The 19,608-nt window shown below is 36.5% G+C and overlaps 1 protein-coding gene across 1 annotated transcript in view; it reads right to left on the bottom strand.

Annotated features, from left to right (window-relative positions):
* Positions 1–1,463: 1,463 nt before the first annotated feature.
* Positions 1,464–19,608, bottom strand: part of PIAS1 (protein inhibitor of activated STAT 1) — a 117,960-nt gene continuing 99,815 nt past the window's right edge. Inside the window, exons 9-14 of the mRNA XM_065872971.1 lie at positions 11,240–11,400; positions 9,371–9,501; positions 8,469–8,649; positions 4,515–4,657; positions 2,471–2,508; positions 1,464–1,849 (exon numbers count right to left, since the gene is read on the bottom strand). Coding sequence (XP_065729043.1) covers positions 1,556–1,849; positions 2,471–2,508; positions 4,515–4,657; positions 8,469–8,649; positions 9,371–9,501; positions 11,240–11,400 — 948 coding nt within the window. The 3' untranslated portion in view covers positions 1,464–1,555. The remainder of the gene's footprint in view (positions 1,850–2,470; positions 2,509–4,514; positions 4,658–8,468; positions 8,650–9,370; positions 9,502–11,239; positions 11,401–19,608) is intronic.

The following is a 19,608-nucleotide window of genomic DNA, read 5'->3' as shown; positions in this document are numbered from 1 at the left end:
CCAGTCTGGAAAATTGGTAATCGTTATGCCCCTTATCTTTTCTGCTAAACCTTTCAATCAGATAAACAATATTTTCAACACCTTCAGATATTACCTGAAAAACGGACCTTCTCTGACGAGGATTTTGGAACACAAGTAGAACCACTTTTTCCTTCCCTCCAACCCTCACTCATTTCCTGAAAAACAGTTTTCAATATATTTACATTTCCATTATTAATAAGAGTAGATCAGACTGATCCATGAATTCTTAAAAAGATTTGACTTTCCTATGTCATGCTTGTCTTTAAAAGATGAAGAAAAATATAAAACAAACAAGATAACTAGGCTAAAAAAATAAGTACACTCAGAACCAGAGAGTGAAAATGACTAAGGATCAAGCCCATTTTGAATTTCAACTGTTTATCAGATGACAGATTTCTACAGACTGACATGTGTGGTGCGCTGTATTTTCCGAAGAGAATTTACTTTTAAGGGTAACTGACTGTCTTTCTTTTTTGAGGTGATGTAGCCTTACCTCTGTCAGCTGCACAGGACATCCAACAGGGCTTTCTAAGCTATTTTTACTTCCTACTTTGGTATGAAGATCTCACATGAAAACTTGTTACCCTGTGGCCAAAAAAGCAGGTGTTCACAGACTTGGTTTAAATACATAATACTGGCAATCCAAATTTAAAATAAAGAACTAGACTAAAGTGTATTATTCACAGGTCGGCTAAGCCTACTCCTTACCCAAATAGCTCTACTCCAATCTCAGAAACATATTCTCAGGGGGTATCTAGCAAATAAGAGACAATATGTGATGGAGAACATGCAATTGGGACAGTCGATAAAGATGCTTATATGAGAGTTCAAGACCTTCAAAGCACTTTTAAAGAAGCAGGCAACTGATTTATCAACTGAATGCAAACTCGGGAGAAGGAACAGTAACGACACAAAAATACACACAGACACACACACACCCACAAGCTATGTCCTGAAAATACATAGGGAATGCAGAGGAACAGATGAGATTTATAACTTAAGGCTGGATAAAATATGCACACACACAAACAGAATCCAAGTCTGTCATTTTTAGAAAATGGAAATTAAAACTATCCCCCCCAGCCCCTCCCCACAACAAAGAAAAGCCCACAATTTAAAACTTCATACATGCAATTCCTTTTCTGTTATTGCAAATAAAATAATGCCATTGAAGTAAAATAAAACCAAATAGGACAAATGATGAAAAAAAATCTTCAGAATCCAGAAAGAATGAACTGAAGGTGGTTTGTGGGTACTTGTTTTTTTTCTTTTTTTTTTTTCTTTTCTTTCCTTTTTTTTGTTTTTTACAAGTGTTTTTTCAGACAGGCAGTCTTAGATTTATATACAAAAGTAAAACTGAAAATATAGTTTTGTTCTCTGTACATTTCTTTTAATTTTTTCCCTAAAAAAAAGGAAAAAAACACGCTTGTGTACTTTTCTAAACAGAATAAGGTAAAACATAGCACAAAGTTCTCTTCTTTCTACCAAGTTCATTTAATCTGGGGTAGGGATGGGAGCAGCAGGGGCAAGGGAATCAGTCCAACGAAATAATGTCTGGTATGATGCCGAAGATGGATGCTGTGTCCGTGCTGCTCCTATTTGCGACGGTGTGGCTATGGCTCTCCCTTAGGCTGTTGGAGGATACGAGGCTGCTGTTACTGCCACTGCTGCTTCCATTGGTGGCTGGCAGAGAAGTACTGCCTCCTGCACTTAACTGATCAAGAAACATCTGTGAGGAGGTATATGGAAAAAACCGAGACGAGTGTAAGAGGTCTTGATCATCTGAAACCGCTGCTGCTGCAGCGGCAAGCAGGGAGGTGTTATAATGCTAGGGAGGGGAAACAAAACACAGGAAATAAAGTTAATTATACTTATAAATTAATAAACTTTCTTCTCAGCAGAACAAAGTCCTAAATTTAATATATTCTGAGTACCTGGTGTTTCTGAAATATTTAGTAAAACATTTTGCAAAATCAAATGGTCTTACGTAATGATCACATCATTGACATTTTTATTGGCACATCACTGATCTTAAGGAGACATTTTTGTAGCTGAAACTGGGGGGGATTGTGGGAGGGAATAAAAATATTTTTTTGTTTTAATTTGTATTGCAAACAATTTTCATAATGCTATTTCCAAAGAGGCATATAGTCAGAAGCAGCAGGAAACTCCTAGGAGAGTCCACTTTCTTTATCTTCTGGAGATATATGGCCAAGAAATTTATCAGTCAATATGACTCACTGCCCTGTTCTTTATAAAACAGTACTATATATTCAGGCACAGCTGAAACAAAGGGACTTTTATTTAAAGTTTTAAAACCTTAACAATAATGGGTATAACTACTCTGAATTTCCTAAGGAAATTTATTTTCTTTCTCTTGGCTACATATTATACTTTTAAGTATTTTAACTTAGAACTAAAATAACAGTATTTTTTTCATATAACATACCTGATTGTCTCCTGATAAGAAAGGAAAGAAATCTAATCCTGTGGGAGAAAAAATTATTTTAGTTAAAAAAAAAGAAACAAAACAAAGAAAGAAAAAGCCTTCCAAATGCCCCAATACTACAAATACAATATCTTAAAAAGCTAATTCTAAATTCATTTAGAATTTTATTTAAACATGAAGAGTTGAGCTGAATGTTTTACATCTCTCCCATCTCTAGATTACAAAGCCTAGAGTTCAAGGTTTAGCAATGATTTGCACTCCCGGTGACTCCATTTGTGGGACTTGGGCCAATGCTGCCCTGTTAAGTCCAACACTGATCCCTTAAATTGACAGAGCACTTTTCACTAGATGCTCTCATCGACTCCCCTAAAGTCACCTTTTAATCTACTCGAATTTACTCCTCACAAGCACCTCATGAGGTATGTAATTACTTTGGTCTCATTTTGTGGATAAGAACGTTTTTACATTAAGCAAGTTGTAAGACAGATTTTCTTTCTCAGATTCCTTCATTTCCCACTATCTGTTCCAGATTCTAACTCAGAGACTCCTGAGTGACATGAGAGGGGAAGAGATCTGAGGGGGTGTCTAACCGCTGGCCTGGAGGCTATTACAGAAGGACCAGCTCTCATCCCTGGCTGCCAGGAAGTCATTGAAAGCCGGCCCCTTCCAAGTCACATTCTTGTCCATATTGCCCAATGTGTAATATGACGAAGAGCAAGTAAACCAACATGAATAAAATGCCTCATTATGATATCTAAACTTGGAGAAAAGTACAACAAGCAGGTATAGATAAAAATATGACAACAACATGAACACTTTGGGGATCCATCCACTGTCTACACTACAACAGATTATAACGTAAGGATCCTGCAAAATGTATAGTGCTGTGTTTTTTGTTTGTTTGTTTTGGCCATGCCGCAAGGCATGTGGGATCTTAGGTCCCCAACTGGGGATCGAACCTGCATCCCCTGCACTGGAAGCATGGAGTCTTAACCACCAGACCGCCAGGGAAGTCCCAGTACTGCGGTTCTTGATAGTGAGTTTGGCAGTGGGCTAACAGGCAGTGAGAAACGGGGCTACACTGTCTAACAGAGTAGCTGCTAACCACCTGATGTGGCTATTTAAATTTACTAAGATTAAATAAAATGAAAAATTCAGTTCTTTAGTCATACTAGCCACATTTTAAATGCTCCATAACCACATGTGGCTAGTGGCTACTGTACTGGTCAGATTACATTTCCCTAATTGCAGAAAGTTCTATTGGACAGAGCCGAAATAGGGTTTTCATAACAATCACTAAGAATCCACTCAACTATCTCAGCTCCCAAGATCCTTGCCAGTGACCCTGAATTTTACTGTAGGAAATGGGTGGAGGGCACTTTGTGCTTCTGTATTATATTTTCTACAATGAGCATATATGGCTTTTTGTAATTTAAAAAATGTTCTCAGATAATATGGCTAATGTACAAATTATTAAATTACAAACATAATGCGAACTAGTAACTTTTTGATAATGTAAATGATTATTATGAACTCAAAGTACATCGTAGAAATGAGTATACTGACATTTCAAATTACTTTCAAAAAGAAGAATCAGGTTCACCAGAATAAAAATTAAAGCTTTCCAATGTTTCAATTCTGCATTATCTAAAATACAATATGACATAGCTACCCACAATGCCTGCTGCATTATAACTGGATTCACGGAACAAAAACTAATTGTCATAAATATCAAAATTTAAAGCAACATATTGGAAGTCATTAAAAAACAACCTGCAGACTACTTTGAAGCGCACAAAACCTAAAGATCATTACACTGTTTTTTACCACTGGTAGTAAAACACTGGTAGTAAAACACTGGCTACGAACAAGGAACTGAGTCTGTATTTATTTATGACCACAGTGTATATTTCTCCCAGTTTCCTAGATCCAACCCCTTCTTTTCCTAATCTTTCAACCTTTCTTATACTTGCCCAGAAGAAGACTATATAGATCAAAGGCATTCACAATGCTATGTGACGACACAGAAGAACCGGTGACTCACCTTGCAAGTCATAAGGCATGGGTGTCATGTGGAAAGGATGTCTGTAGTCTTGGATGAGGGATGTGTTAATATAGCTTGTGTCTACAGCAGGGAGGCTTGGGGTGCGGGACACTGGAGATGCTTGATGTGGAAGACTTAATATGCTAGAAGAAGAAAAGGTTTGCGAAATTTTCATGAGTCAGTTGAACTTTTAAAAAGGGTTGCATCTCACAATGAGTCCTAGTTTTTGTGCTGGAAATTAAAACAGAAGACAAGTAAAGCAATATATAATTTAGACTACCATAATTATTAGGAAATAATTTGTATACTTAATAGCATCTTTCAGAGGCTACAGGGAAAAAGATGGACGCAATGGTATCCAACATTCATAAATCACATGTTGTCTTTGGAATGACATCATCTACACTTTCAGAATGCAGGGGGAAGGCATGGCTGAGCCACTTCAATGGAATATGAGTGAAAAGTATCTACAGCAGACAAAATTCTGAAACCTTTAAAAAATAAGCACTAGAGTGCTGGCTAGTAAAAAGTTTAGGTAAATCCTTGCAAAGAAAACACATATAACAAGACTAGGGGAATGCAGCAATCTGAGCAGTGAGGAGTTAACAGTGGCCCTCAGACTTGTAAGATTTATGAGAATAAAAACTAGGTACTGTTTATCTTGGTATATTCAATGCCCGGCACAGTCATTACCACGCTATTTACATAAAAGGCCTGCTGAATGAACAAAGGCAGCAAGACAAGGAGTAAAGATGCTCCATAGGGGCTTCCCTGGTGGCGCAGTGGTAGAGAGTCCGCCTGCCGATGCAGAGGGCACGGGTTCGTGCCCCGGTCTGGGAGGATCCCGCATGCCGCGGAGCGGCTGGGCCCGTGAGCCATGGCCGCTGAGCCTTCGCGTGCGGAGCCTGTGCTCCGCAACAGGAGAGGCCAAAATAGTGAGAGGCCCGCGTACCACAAAAAAAAAAAAAAAGATGCTCCATAATGAACAGGTGGTACAGCGTTTTTAAAGGGAGAATAGTATAAATGGAAAAAGAAAAAAAGAACAAAGAGAGGGATTCTGGAAGAACAGAGTGAAATGTTTAAGTAGCTGAGTAGTTAAATCTTTTTTTCTTTACCAAAAATCAGGGAAAAGCAAAAAGAGGGAGAAATAAAAGAAAAAAGAAAAGGAAGAATTAAAATGATTTTGAAAAGAAAAAGAAAGAATTCTAATAGTCCTGGGTGAAAACATAAGGGCCATATGCTATCCCAACCATACAAGAGGCTAATAGACATATAAGTTATAGAAAATAAAGAGAAAAGAAGGTAGAAACAGGCTGTCTTTTGCTTTTAAAACTTCAAGTAAAGTTCTCAGGGTATGGAGATACAATTTCAATGGTAAAAAATATTTCAAAAGATGCCAAGGTTGGATTTCCAGGAATAGAGTTCTAGTTATGACCTTCTACCATATTTTTATGAATGGGATATGAAGCATAAAATATACTCTCATCCACCTCATAAAAATGTTTTGTCTAATGGAAACTTAACTAAACCTCTTACATCTATAGAAAGTACCATTTTCCATTAGCTATCTCCTCTGACAATACCTAAGGGATTACAAGAGAGACAAAAGGAGTTGAAATGCTAGTCTCTGAAAACATCTTGGTATACCAAACAGCAAAGGTAATTTCTGGATGAATACTCAGCAGCTGAAGACCGCAAAATGTTTTACATTTCCTAATCTTTGCCTCTTTCTAATTCCTGGCTGGCTCCTTCTCTTTCAATTTTATGATAATATTCTAAAATGCATTTCCACCTTCACACTGCACAATAACAACAAATACAATAGCTGGGTAGATAGAGGTTTCTATTTATTGGCTAGTCATTACTGAAAAATGGTCACTTGTGCTGAATATGGTGCTGTTCTTCTAAAAATGTCATAAACCTTCAGGTTGCTTGTTTTTATCTGAAAATCAAGAGAGAAAGGTCTGGCGTTAGCAAATACTCTATCTGGGTTCAATTAGTCACTGGGAAGCTCAGGAAGTAGTTAATGCATCTAATGTAATTTCCCAAACATAATAAACAAACTATTTCTGGAGAAACAGCAAAGCAAATATTCAAAGAAGAAAAATTAGATTTCTAAACACTCAGAAAGTTTCCTTTAAGGAAAAGTGTTTACATATGTATGACTACTATCAATATACTAAAGAGCAGAACTAACGTATATATAATGATGCATTTAATCCATAAAGTATTTATGTACCCAGATTTATGAAATGTATTTTAAGGTACTGTTTTATGGCATTTAAAGTAATAAAATGATGATATGTTTTGGTCATGCTATGTTAAATATACCATTTAAAAATATATATAAAACATAAAATATCTTAGACTCAAAATTCTACAGACATTTGCTCTAACTACACCAGCTTTTGCTAATTTGACTCTTCTTCCCTCCCTGCGCCCCACCCACAACTCAGATTTAAGAAAGAAGCTGGTATAATAATATGGTCGGGCTTGTTGGATAACAGCCATCAATGTAGGCTTTCATCAGAGGTGAATGTTCATAAAGTAGGATGTAAAGCAGAATTAGTGTTTAAATATTCATTTTGTATAGAATAATGATACTGTTTTTAATGTCTTTTATTTCTGTCTCTATGATAAAATAAGCTACTCTAGAGTGAAAATATCAACCTGCGTCATATGTCTGGTTGTACTACAAAGATTCCTGAAATAGCCAAAGTCCTCTAATGAGAGAGGAGCCACATTTATCACAATTGTGCTCTTTTACTGTTGCAACTTCATCTTTCAAGTAACTACAAATATACTCAAATATAAGATCTTTTTATCTCATCAAACAATATCAAGCTTGAAAATAATTTGACTCCAAGCACAGAAGTGCCTGCTCTTGGTCTGGTGTTTACTTTCCCTCTTTACCCTTGAAATCTGTAACAATGCTTTCTGCAGACTTTCCCTTCCTCACTTACATTCTTCCTTCAGGCACTACAGTTTGCTGGAAGATCTTCTGAATAGCTCCTATTCAATTACATCAGGCCACATAACTCTCCTGATATATACCTAAAAGGGGTCACACATGGATTTCTAGATTTACCTTTGGTGTGCTACAACTGTGCCTTAGAAAAACATGAAGTCTTTTGCTGAGAATCCCCGAAGTGTCTCATAAGACTAACAGGCTGTTTAAGAGTACAGCTAGAGTCAGCTACTTGTTTTACCATCCTCTACAAAATGTTAAACTCTTTAAGGTTGGGACTGTACTTACTTACTTTATTATCACCCATGTTTAGCACAGCGTGTTTTACATAAAGTAGGTAACAGTGTTTCATGAAGTGACATGAAGCATAACCAAGGTACATTATTACTGATATGAGACTAATGGGAAGTATGGGAAATGAGTCTGCAAAACATAAGCATTGTGTACTGCAACTTAAGTCCTACACTTCTTTCATTGCCAGTCTTAAACATTCTGAGGCAGGTTTAAAGCATTCATCTGGACTTTCTCTGCTTTCTGCTTGAAACACTCAACTTAGGGTTAATTTTACAGCACACATTTTCCAGTTTGAGTAAATATTTTAAATCCTATGACCAGCATTAGGATCACCTGGGAACTTATTAGAAATACACATTTTCTCAGTTCCTATTCCTGAATCAGACATGGGGGCTAGGGAAGCAATGTGTTTTAATAAGCCCTTCAGGTGATACTGATGTATACCCAAGTTTGAGAACCACTGTGCTAGAATCATCTTTTGGTACGATGAAGACCATATCCAAGTGACCCCTTTAATGCATTATCCCAACCCCTTAAGAAACACACCTGAGAAAAATTCAACCTATTCTCTGATTACTAAGTTTTACAACCATTACTAAGTTTTACAATCATTTTATTTAGCAGATCTTTTAACCCTATTTGCAAAATTAACTTTCACAATGAGTTTTTTTTTTTAAGATCTCAGCACTTACCCTTTATTACTTAGTGGTGATGTGGGAGAGAGAGAAGGGCAGGTTCTCTTGGCAGATGGCTCTTCCTCCTCCTCATCAGATGAACTGTCTATGGTTAGGTCAATCACCTCTACTTTCTTACTTTTATTTGAGGACGGGTGATGAGAAGCCACTTGGTGCTCTAATGTGGAGCTCAAGCATCCTGTGTGGGAATGATTGAAACACAAGGCAAAAAAGACCTGTAACATCTCTCCTTTTCTCAGCCTATGGATTAGATTATCAGTTGTAGCTTAGACTTTATCAGTTACAGTATATTGCTAGGGTCCAAGAATACAAAAGCAACAGTGGCTCTGCTCCCCTAAGCTTAAAACTATTATTTATTATCGGTTGTTAAAGGATTTTTTTGAAAATCAATTCTGAATTAGGGCAAACAATCAAAATATATGTCCACCTCAGAATAAAAGTAGTCTGAGGGCAAACACTATATATTACACACGTTTACCTGTACAATACCTGATATACTGAGAGACGTTACAGTAACGTTTTTAAAAAGTCATAGTTTCCTTCCAGCAAAAACATACTAAAAAAGCCAGGAAAAAGATGTAAGTGAAAAAAGAACATTCACTAACCTGTACCAAGTCTGTAAAAAATTTAAAAGGATACCATTTCAAAAGCATGACTTTACAAATAACTTATTAGATTATGTTATTCTGAAATCTTATACCACAAAATTTTAAAAGCTGGCAGAAAGTGAATTTAGAGTTTCAATAGTTCTGAACATTTAATCAATAATTTAATAAGAGTTACTGAGCTATCCATAAACTGGTGAGTATTCTTAAAAATTTTATGTGTTTTAATATTGAAAACCAAGGCTTTACAACAACAGGGAGACTGCCCCACTCTTTTAGAAAACTAACACTCACCGTCAACCCCATTGTAAGAGGCAGAAACTTCCTGTACTTCCTTTTTTGATCTCATAGGTGCCCAAGAGCCATCCTCCTTAAACTGTATTTCATCACAATCTGTACAGTACTTCAGGATTTCCATAAACAAGCTATAAAAAACAATTTGTCCTTTGAATATCACATTCTAAAGTAAGGCCAATTAGAATTATTACTATTCAAAAAACATTCAGACCTTCTATGTTTTGTACAAGTATAAATGCGAAAGAAAGTGTAACAGACAAGGTATATTTGTTCTCAAAATCTAGGGCTAAATAGGAGAATAGTTACTTAAATTATGGTACCTGTATGCAAGAAAATATTATGTAACCATGAAAAATGAGGTTTCCAAAGATTTTTTTTTAATAATATGGGGGGAAATATATGTTCACAGAAAGTGTGAAGAGGCCAAGAAAAGAAAACTCTATATTTTAAAAATAAAATTCTGTGTGAGTGGTATATAAATAGTGCTTATCTCTCAGTGGTGACATTGTGGATATTTATTCTTTTTCTTTATACTTTTCAACATAATCCAAATTGTCTACAATAAGCACATCTTATTTGATAACTGAAGAAATACATGCAAAAATATATATTGAAAGTTAAAGCTTCTTGATAATTACCATGCAGATATTAAAAAATGAGATTTTCAAAAATGTGTAAAATTAATGATCAAATTATCAGGTTGTAATGTTAAATAAAACCAAAGGATAAAAAATACTAATACTGTATAATCACAAATATGGGGGAAAAAATCAGAAAATAACGTAACAGCTTTTTATTTTCGTATGTTTCCAATTTTTCTTTAGGGGTGTGTGTGTATGTGTGGCTTTTATAGTAAGAAAGAATAATCCCAATTGATGCAGGCATCTAGAGTTACATAATATACAGAGTTGGTAAAATATTACTCAATTCTGATTTATTAGTGATCACTGACATCTCTGAAAAATCAAACATAAAACATTTAAGTTACATGTTTACTTCTCCCCATATGACTGGTCTGACATCTTTCAAGCTCTGGATTACACTTCTATCGCTAAATGTATTCCATTCCTTATGTTATACCTTCAGGCTTCTATGTCTTCTCAAATATTATAGGTAAGTTGTATTAAGCATTTTTCTAAAGAGTACAGGAAATCTCAAGAAGATCCTTCTTCTCACAATTTATCTTTGTTCGGCGGCAAAATGGAAAAAAAGGAGGCTAGAGAATAGGAGAAAAGTGAAAGGGATATTCGAAGATGTTTGGAAGGACAGATAAAACACCAGAGTGTTAAAAAAATAATTGACTGTTGTGATGCTATAGGTGGAGAAGAAAGACAAAGACAAGTATTTTAGAGAAAACAAAAAAAACAAAGAGAGCTGCTATTCAGTGTGTTGATCAGTTTTAGGAGCCCGTAAGGAAGGGAGTAGGTATGCTGGCCCACAACTGAAGCACCAGGAAATCTCCAAAAACAGACCAATTTCTGGTCAATTAGGTTAACCAGAGTTTCACAACCCTTTCATTCTCTCTCCAAAATGGTCTCTCTCCAAAATGCATGTCTAGGGATAGATGGATTCATGTTAGGAAAAGTACATCCTACTTAGAACCATTGGTGCTTTAAAATGGTAAATGTCAGGAGGCAGTGACAGTAAGGCACACATTTTCAAAACAAGGGGACATAAAGTTAAAAAGGAGAAATGTTCACAATATTAATTACTTAGAAAACTACTGACTTTACAGTCATGAAAATCCTAAAAATACATAACTCAGGAAACACTACCTACAGAATTTTAATCTCAAACGTGCTGGATAACAAAACCAATAATAGATGGTTACTTTGAAGTACAACGAAAAACTTTAAATTGACATACCCATCAATAATAAGGTGTTCATATGGAGCCTTCTTATCACAGACAGGGCAAACCCAAGTTGGTTTTTTCTCATTCATCTGAATATACAGAGTTGCATCAAAACACTGCAGATGAGAACATGTAAGGGCCCGACATGGAATTGTCAACCGCATTTTACCAAGCTTTGAAAAAGGGAGACAAAAGTAAATATTAGACAACTGTTATACAAAATTTTTCCTGAAACACAAAGTGTATGTATTCCAATTTAAAGCGTATTCTGTTTACTTTTAACACATTTCTGTGAAACATCTACCGGTTAAAAATTACAATATTTCTTTGGATATTAAAATAGAGGGACTATGGAAAGTTACAGCAGAGGTTATTTACCCTCAATCCACAGCTTACAGATCTGCATTTAGGGGAAAGAACCATGAACCCCTTGAAATTACATGCAAAATCTTGTAAGTGTGTGCATTTTTCCGGGGAAAGTGCTTTCACCAAATTCTTAGAGTAGTCCCTAATCCAAACAAGTTAAGAACCACTTTACTAGGTATTGGGAAAGGAAAAAAGAATGCCTTATTAAATGCTCAAGATACAGATACGCTCATTAAGATATCAGGTTGATTGTAATTCAGAGGTCAGAACAGAATAAGCATTCCCCACAATGCCTGGCATAAGTGCCAAAGAGCAGCTCTGAGAAGAAACCCAGGTGTGCGCACTCTCTTCCCTCACTGGGCACCATGACAGGCAATTCAGCAAACACCTCTGGACCTCTAGCATCTCTAGCATGTTATGAGACTTGTTCTTCTTGCCCTGCAAATAGTGCTTATGCTGACATAGGTTGAGTCTGTCCTATGAACAATGAAATCTGTTTCATCTGGTCCCTGAAATGCCAGCTTTGGACCAAAGCAGAGAAGCTGTCCAAAGATCTGCCCAGGGAGCTACCATATCATGACCTCCTTGCATGGAACACACTTCGTACAGTACAGCTGGATAACCACTGTGGGGTCTCCGTAGGTCACAATGGCCATATAGTATAGAAGTCACCTTTCAGTAACCACATTTTTTGCTAAATATCAGGAAAAGATCTTCCACATGTTTGTGAGCTTGAAAAACGTAAGGCCTTGGAAAGGATATGAGTTAAATGAGGAAAAAAAGAGGAAAAGATTCTTGGCTTAGGAGGATTTCACGGAAATGTGTAATTTCCTAGTCTACCAAGGAAATTAACTGTCATTTGGGGCCCTAAATTATTGTTCTCATACCAGTGATTTACTGTGCCTCTAGGAAAGGCACTTAACCTTGCTGGGCCTTTTTTTCTATCTCTGAAGTAACATGGTTTCCTTCTTACTTCAACAGGATGTAGTGATGAAGAATAAAAAAGGACCCAGAATGTGTCATCAACTTGAGGCAGGAATGCCAGTTTACAGTATCAGAAGTATGGACAGGAGGACTCCCAAACTCATTCTACAAGGCCACCATCACCCTGATACCAAAACCTGACAAGGATGTCACAAAGAAAGAAAACTACAGGCCAATATCACTGATGAACACAGATGAAAAAATCCCCAACAAAATACTAGCAAACAGAATTCGACAGCACATTAAAAGGATCATACACCATGATCAAGTGGGGTTTATTCCAGGAATGCAAGGATTCTTCAATATATGCAAATCAATCAATGTGATACACCATATTAACAAATTGAAGGAGAAAAACCATATGGTCATCTCAATAGATGCAGAGAAAGCTTTCAACAAAATTCAACACCCATTTATGATTAAAAACCCTGCAGAAAGTAGGCATAGAGGAAACTTTCCTCAACATAATAAAGGCCATATATGACAAACCCACAGCCAACATCGTCCTCAATGGTGAAAAACTGAAAGCATTTCCACTAAGATCAGGAACAAGACAAGGTTGCCCACTCTCACCACTCTTATTCAACATAGTTTTGGAAGTTTCAGCCACAGCAATCAGAGAAGAAAAGGAATCCAAATCGGAAAAGAAGAAGTAAAGCTGTCGCTCTTTGCAGATGACATGATACTATATATAGAGAATCCTAAAGATGCTACCATTAAACTACCAGAGCTAATCAATGAATTTGGTAACGTAGCAGGATACAAAATTAATGCACAGGAATCTCTAGCATTCCTATACACTAATGATGAAAAATCTGAAAGTGAAATCAAGAAAACACTCCCATTTACCATTGCAACAAAAAGAATAAAATATCTAGGAATAAAGCTACCTAAGGAGACAAAAGACCTGTATGCAGAAAATTATAAGACACTGATGAAAGAAATTAAAGATGATACAAATAGATGGAGAGATATACCATGTTCTTGGATTGGAAGAATCAACATTGTGAGAATGACTCTACTACCCAAAGCAATCTACCAATTCAATGCAATCCCTATCAAACTACCACTGGCATTTTTCACAGAACTATGACAAAAAATTTCACAGTTTGTATGGAAACACAAAAGACCCCGAATAGCCAAAGCAATCTTGAGAACGAAAAAAAACAGAGCTGGAGGAATCAGGCTCCCTGACTTCAGACTATACTACAAAGTTACAGTAATCAAGACACAGGGAGATCAGCTCAGTGCTTTGTGATCGCCTGGAGGGGTGGGATAGGGAGGGTGGGAGGGAGGGAGACGCAAGAGGGAAGAAATATGGGAACATATGTATATGTATAACTGATTCACTTTGTTATAAAGCAGAAACTAACACACCATTGTAAAGCAATTATACTCCAATAAAGATGAAAAAAAAAAAACCCCACACACAAAAAAGACAGTATGGTACTGGCACAAAAACAGAAATATAGATCAATGGAACAGGATAGAAAGCCCAGAGATAAACCTATGCACATATGGTCACCTTATCTTTGATAAAGGAGGCAGGAATGTACAGTGGAGAAAGGACAGCCTCTTCAGTAAGTGGTGCTGGGAAAACAGGACAGTTACACGTAGAAGTATGAGATTAGATCACTCCCTAACACCGTACACAAAAATAAGCTCAAAATGGATTAAAGACCTAAATGTAAGGCCAGATACTATTAAACTCTTAGAGGAAAACACAGGCAGAACACTCTATGACATAAATCACAGCAAGATCCTTTTTGACCCACCTCCTAGAGAAATGGAAATAAAAACAAAAATAAACAAATGGGACCTAATGAAACTTCAAAGCTTTTGCACAGCAAAGGAAACCATAAACAAGACCAAAAGACAACCCTCAGGATGGGAGAAAATATTTGCAAATGAACCATCTGACAAAGGATTAATCTCCAAAATTCACAAGCAGCTCATGCAGCTCAATAACAAAAAAACAAACAGCCCAATCCAAAAATGGGCAAAAGACCTAAATAGACATTTCTCCAAAGAAGATATACAGACTGCCAATAAACACATGAAAGAATGCTCAACATCATTAATCATTAGAGAAATGCAAATCAAAACTACAATGAGATATCATCTCACACTGGTCAGAATGGCCATCATCAAAAAATCTAGAAACGAAAAATGCTGGAGAGGGTGTGGAGAAAAGGGAACCCTCCTGCACTGCTGGTAGGAATGTGAATTGGTTCAGCCACTATGGAGAACAGTATGGAGGTTCCTTAAAAAACTACAAATAGAACTACCATATGACCCAGCAATCCCACTACTGGGCATATACCCTGAGAAAACCATAATTCAAAAAGAGTCATGTACCAAAATGTCCATTGCAGCTCTATTTACAATAGCCCGGAGATGGAGACAACCTAAGTGCCCATCATCGGATGAATGGATAAAGATGTGGCACATATATACAATGGAATATTACTCAGCTATAAAAAGAAATGAAATTGAGCTATTTGTAATGAAGTGGATGAAACTAGAGTCTGTCATACAGAGTGAAGTAAGTCAGAAAGAGAAAGACAAATACCGTATACTAACACATATATATGGAATTTAAGGAAAAAAAATGTCATGAAGAACCTAGGGGTAAGACAGGAATAAAGACACAGACCTACTAGAGAATGGACTTGAGGATATGGGGAGGGGGAAGGGTAAGCTGTGACAAAGTGAGAGAGTGGCATGGACATATATACACTACCAAACATAAAACAGATAGTTACTGGGAAGCAGCCGCATAGCACAAGGAGATCAGCTCGGTGCTCTGTGACCACCTAGAGGGGTGGGATAGGGAGGGTGAGAGGGAGGGAGACGCAAGAGAGAAGAGATATGGGAACATATGTGTATGTATAACTGATTCACTTTGTTATAAAGCAGAAACTAACACACCATTGTAAAGCAATTATACTCCAATAAAGATGTAAAGGAAAAAAGAAGTATGGACAGGACGGATGCAGAGAAAACTGATAGTTTCCTCCTCCGTGCTCCCAACTCTACACTGCATATGATTACACTGTTTATGTGTTTCTCCTCCTACTAGAAACACACTGGGCTCATCTCCTTATCCTTGGCACTGGGAAAGGTACCTGCTATACATACAGCAAGAAGATGGTCCTGTGTACTGATCAGGCTTTAGCTATGCATGCTGGGTAGTTCTAGGAGGCACCATTCATTGAGGGTATGAATCCTGGAAGTTATTTAGTCTCTCTGAGCCTTAGTTTTAGAAAATGGGGATAAAAATAGCATCTATACCATATGACTGTGGGGTCTAAACTATATTTATTGCACAGGGCCTGACACAGAGCAAGTACTCAATATATGTCCCCCATTATTAATAAAAGTACAGAAACATATTTGCTTCAAATCACTCTGTAAGCTAGTAGGAGACCCACTCAAACCTCAGCCCAGTCAGTCTTCTCTGTTATGCTCACACAGTATTAAACAACTCCATTACTCCCTTTCTACACTTCTATTCAGGTTTTATGATTTGATTTACCTAAGTACCTGATGAAAAAGGCACATACACAAAAAGAACAAACTAGCTCTTATAACAGAAATATCATCTATTTACCATTAGCCAAGACATGCTGCGTTAGTCTAGAAACATCTTCCAAATAACCATCTAGGGGGTGGTGCTAAATTACACTTTTATGTCTTAAGTCACACCTTAACTTATCTGTGAAGTGCAAATTCCTACTGAGTAGGTATATTTGCTACTGCCTTAATACTAAGTAGAGAAATCCTAGATAAATACAGTCATCGTAGACAAGGTTCAAGTAACCGCAGAACTAGTAGGCTACTTCTGATATTTATGAAGACAATGGATAAGAAGATAAGAAACACAGCAAGATCCTTTTTGACCCACCTCCTAGAGAAATGGAAATAAAAACAAAAATAAACAAATGGGACCTAATGAGACTTAAAATCTTTTGCACAGCAAAGGAAATCGTAAACAAGACCAAAAGACAGCCCTCAGAATGGGAGAAAATATTTGCAAATGAAGCAAAATATTTGCAATGAAGCAAGAAGAAACAAAGATTGTTTCAGAATCCAAGCCATAGGCTGTAGAACTTATACTATGAAAAGCAGTTATTCTCCAAAGACTGTCACCTCACATAACTTTAGCCCTATAATTTCCAGCTGTCAGTTCATCTTTTCGTTGGGAGAGCAACTCTCAAGCCCTTATATGATCAGCCACACTGACAAGTTTACCTACAGAATTTTTAAGGAACACTGCTACATGAATGGCACAGGAAGGACGTTTACAAATAAGTATACGAAAGCATAAGTTCAATTTCAAATGCAGTTTATTAGCCATCACACAAATGTCTTGCTTCAAAGAATTACCAAGTAATTGTTATATGACCCTCATACTCCTGACTTTTAAAAACAATCACTAAATTCTAAATACTTATCTATGAATGGACACTGAATTCTCTAACTTCAGAAAAGAAGCTGAGCTTTGAACATCTTCATCCTGTAATTACAAATCCCCCTTTTCCCTTTATAGGATGGGGTGGATATTTGCATCATTCGCAAATAAACACTTAGAAAACAACTCCCAAATACGTTTTCTAATGCCATTAACCTTACTATAACAATAGTAACTGATGATACTTCAAGAGAAAATACCCTACGTAGATATAAGTTCAAACCAGCTTACAACAAAGGACCCCCAAAACATCAATAATATATGTACTTTTTCCTTATAAAAAGAAAGTAGTGTGATATTGAGAATTTTATAACTTTTTCATCATCATCATTATGGTAAGTATTTCATGAATAAATTTCCAAGGAGTTTATTTTTTTTTTCTATCAACTCCAAGTGATTTGCATTCGAGTTTACAGGTCTAGGGAGTATCTCACAAAGCAGGTTCACAAACATTCTTCCAGCTCTATTTTTAATAAATTAGAACTGAAAAATTCCCAAAGAGCAAAAAATCTTTAATTATTTTCACTGCCTTTAGCTAAACAGCACACAAAAACCAGAAACTCATTTATTTTGAGCTGTGTATATCACAACAAGGGTAATTCAAATGCACAGTCAGACATCATATTTACATATTTCAAAGGGAACAAATCTCTTTTATTATTCTATAAATTTGATATATAGATGAGTTGCCATTACGAAGTTTTACTTTTTAGAGTAGAAACATACCTAAAATATATTGCCTTACTGTTCCAGAATTATTGTAAAGGGATTGTCCCTTTGGCCTAATAGAAATCCATAAAAGTATTATAATTATGGGTTATATATAGTTGTTTTTCCTATAATCTGAATTTTGAAAGCATAAGTCAATTTAAAATGAACTGCTATAACTGCTCAAACTAAAAAGGGAGGAGCAGGGGGATACAGAAAGAAAAATTTAAAGCTCGCCGATTAAATTAAGAGGTGTAACAAGCAAAACATGATTAACATTTTCTAATAATATAAAGATCACCTGAACTATAAAATTCAAAACTAGTTATATAAATAAGAACATCAAGATTTATATTGTAGTCCTTATTTATATGAATAAATGCTTCATATAAATGTTAAATAATATAAACATCATATATATTAGTACAACTGTAAACACTTTTAAAATGAGACTGCAGAAAAACAAGACCTTCCAGTGATTTGAATGGAAAATGAAGCTTTTGCACGTTCCTAAATTTCTCATGTTCTCTGAACTGGTGTTTTATAATGGAATGGGGCGGCAAGGAATCATGTCAAGGGCGAGGGTGGATAAATAGGTGTTTGGAGGAAAGAGGGTATGATAGGTATATACCTTTAAAAAAAAACTTTGTCTTCTTCCCACCCTCTACTTAGCTGGTCTGTGAACCATTTTTCTAAATGTTAAAAAATACCACATTCCTTTACACCATAGTCTGTTATAACATCTGATTACTTAAGAATCCACCCCATGTCCCCCTGGCCAATATTTTTTATTGTGGTAAAAACATTAACATTAAACCTATCACCTTAACCATCTTAAAGTGTACAATTCAGTAATGCTAAGTATATTCACACTGTTGTACAAGAGATCTCTAGAACTTTTTCATCTAGCAACACTGAAACTCTACACCCACTAATTTGCCCTCTCCCAGCCCTTGGATCCATCTTCCTACTTTCTGCTTCCATGATTTTGACTACTTTATATACTTCATGAGTGGAATCATACGGTATTTATGCTTCCGTGACTGGCTTATTTTGCTTATTGTAATGTTCTCAAGGTTTATCCACATGGCATATGACAGGATTTCCTTCTTTTTTCATGTTCCATACATTATATTCTATTGTATGTATTTATACCGTATTTGTTCATCTCTTGATGGACATTTGGGTTGCTTCCACCCTTTGGCTATTGTGAATAATGTGATGAAAGTGGGTATGCAAATTATTTCTTCAAGATCTTGCTTTGAATTCTTTTTTTTTTTTTTTTTTTTTTGCGTTATGCGGGCCTCTCACTATTGTGGCCTCTCCCGTTGCGGAGCACAGGCTCCGGACGCGCAGGCTTAGCAGCCATGGCTCACGGGCCCAGCTGCTCCGCGGCATGTGGGATCTTCCTGGACCGGGGCACGAATCCGTGTCCCCTGCATCGGCAGGCGGACTCTCAACCACTGCTCCACCAGGGAAGCCCGCTTTGAATTCTTTTAGATATATACCCAGAAGAATTGACAGATCATATGTTAATTCTATTTTTAACTTTTTGAGGAACCTCCATACTGTTTTTCCATAATGGCTGCAGCATTTTACATTCCCACCAACAGTCCACAAGGGTTCCAGTGTCTGTGGCATCCTCACTGAAACTTGTCATCTTCTGATTTTTTTGATAGGCGCCATCCTGATGGGTGTGAAGTGATATCTCATGTGATTCTGATACACATTTCCTTAATGATTAGCTATGTTAATCTTTTCATGTGCTTGTCAGCCATCTGTATACCTTCTTTGGAGAAATGTCTATTCAAGTCCTTTGCCTATGTTTAATCAGGTTGTTTTGTTGTTG

This window comes from Phocoena phocoena, chromosome 2, assembly GCF_963924675.1.
Source record: "Phocoena phocoena chromosome 2, mPhoPho1.1, whole genome shotgun sequence".
Taxonomy (NCBI): domain Eukaryota; kingdom Metazoa; phylum Chordata; class Mammalia; order Artiodactyla; family Phocoenidae; genus Phocoena; species Phocoena phocoena.
The sequence above is the reverse complement of the archived record's forward strand: the minus strand, read 5'-3'. Positions and strand labels throughout refer to the sequence as shown.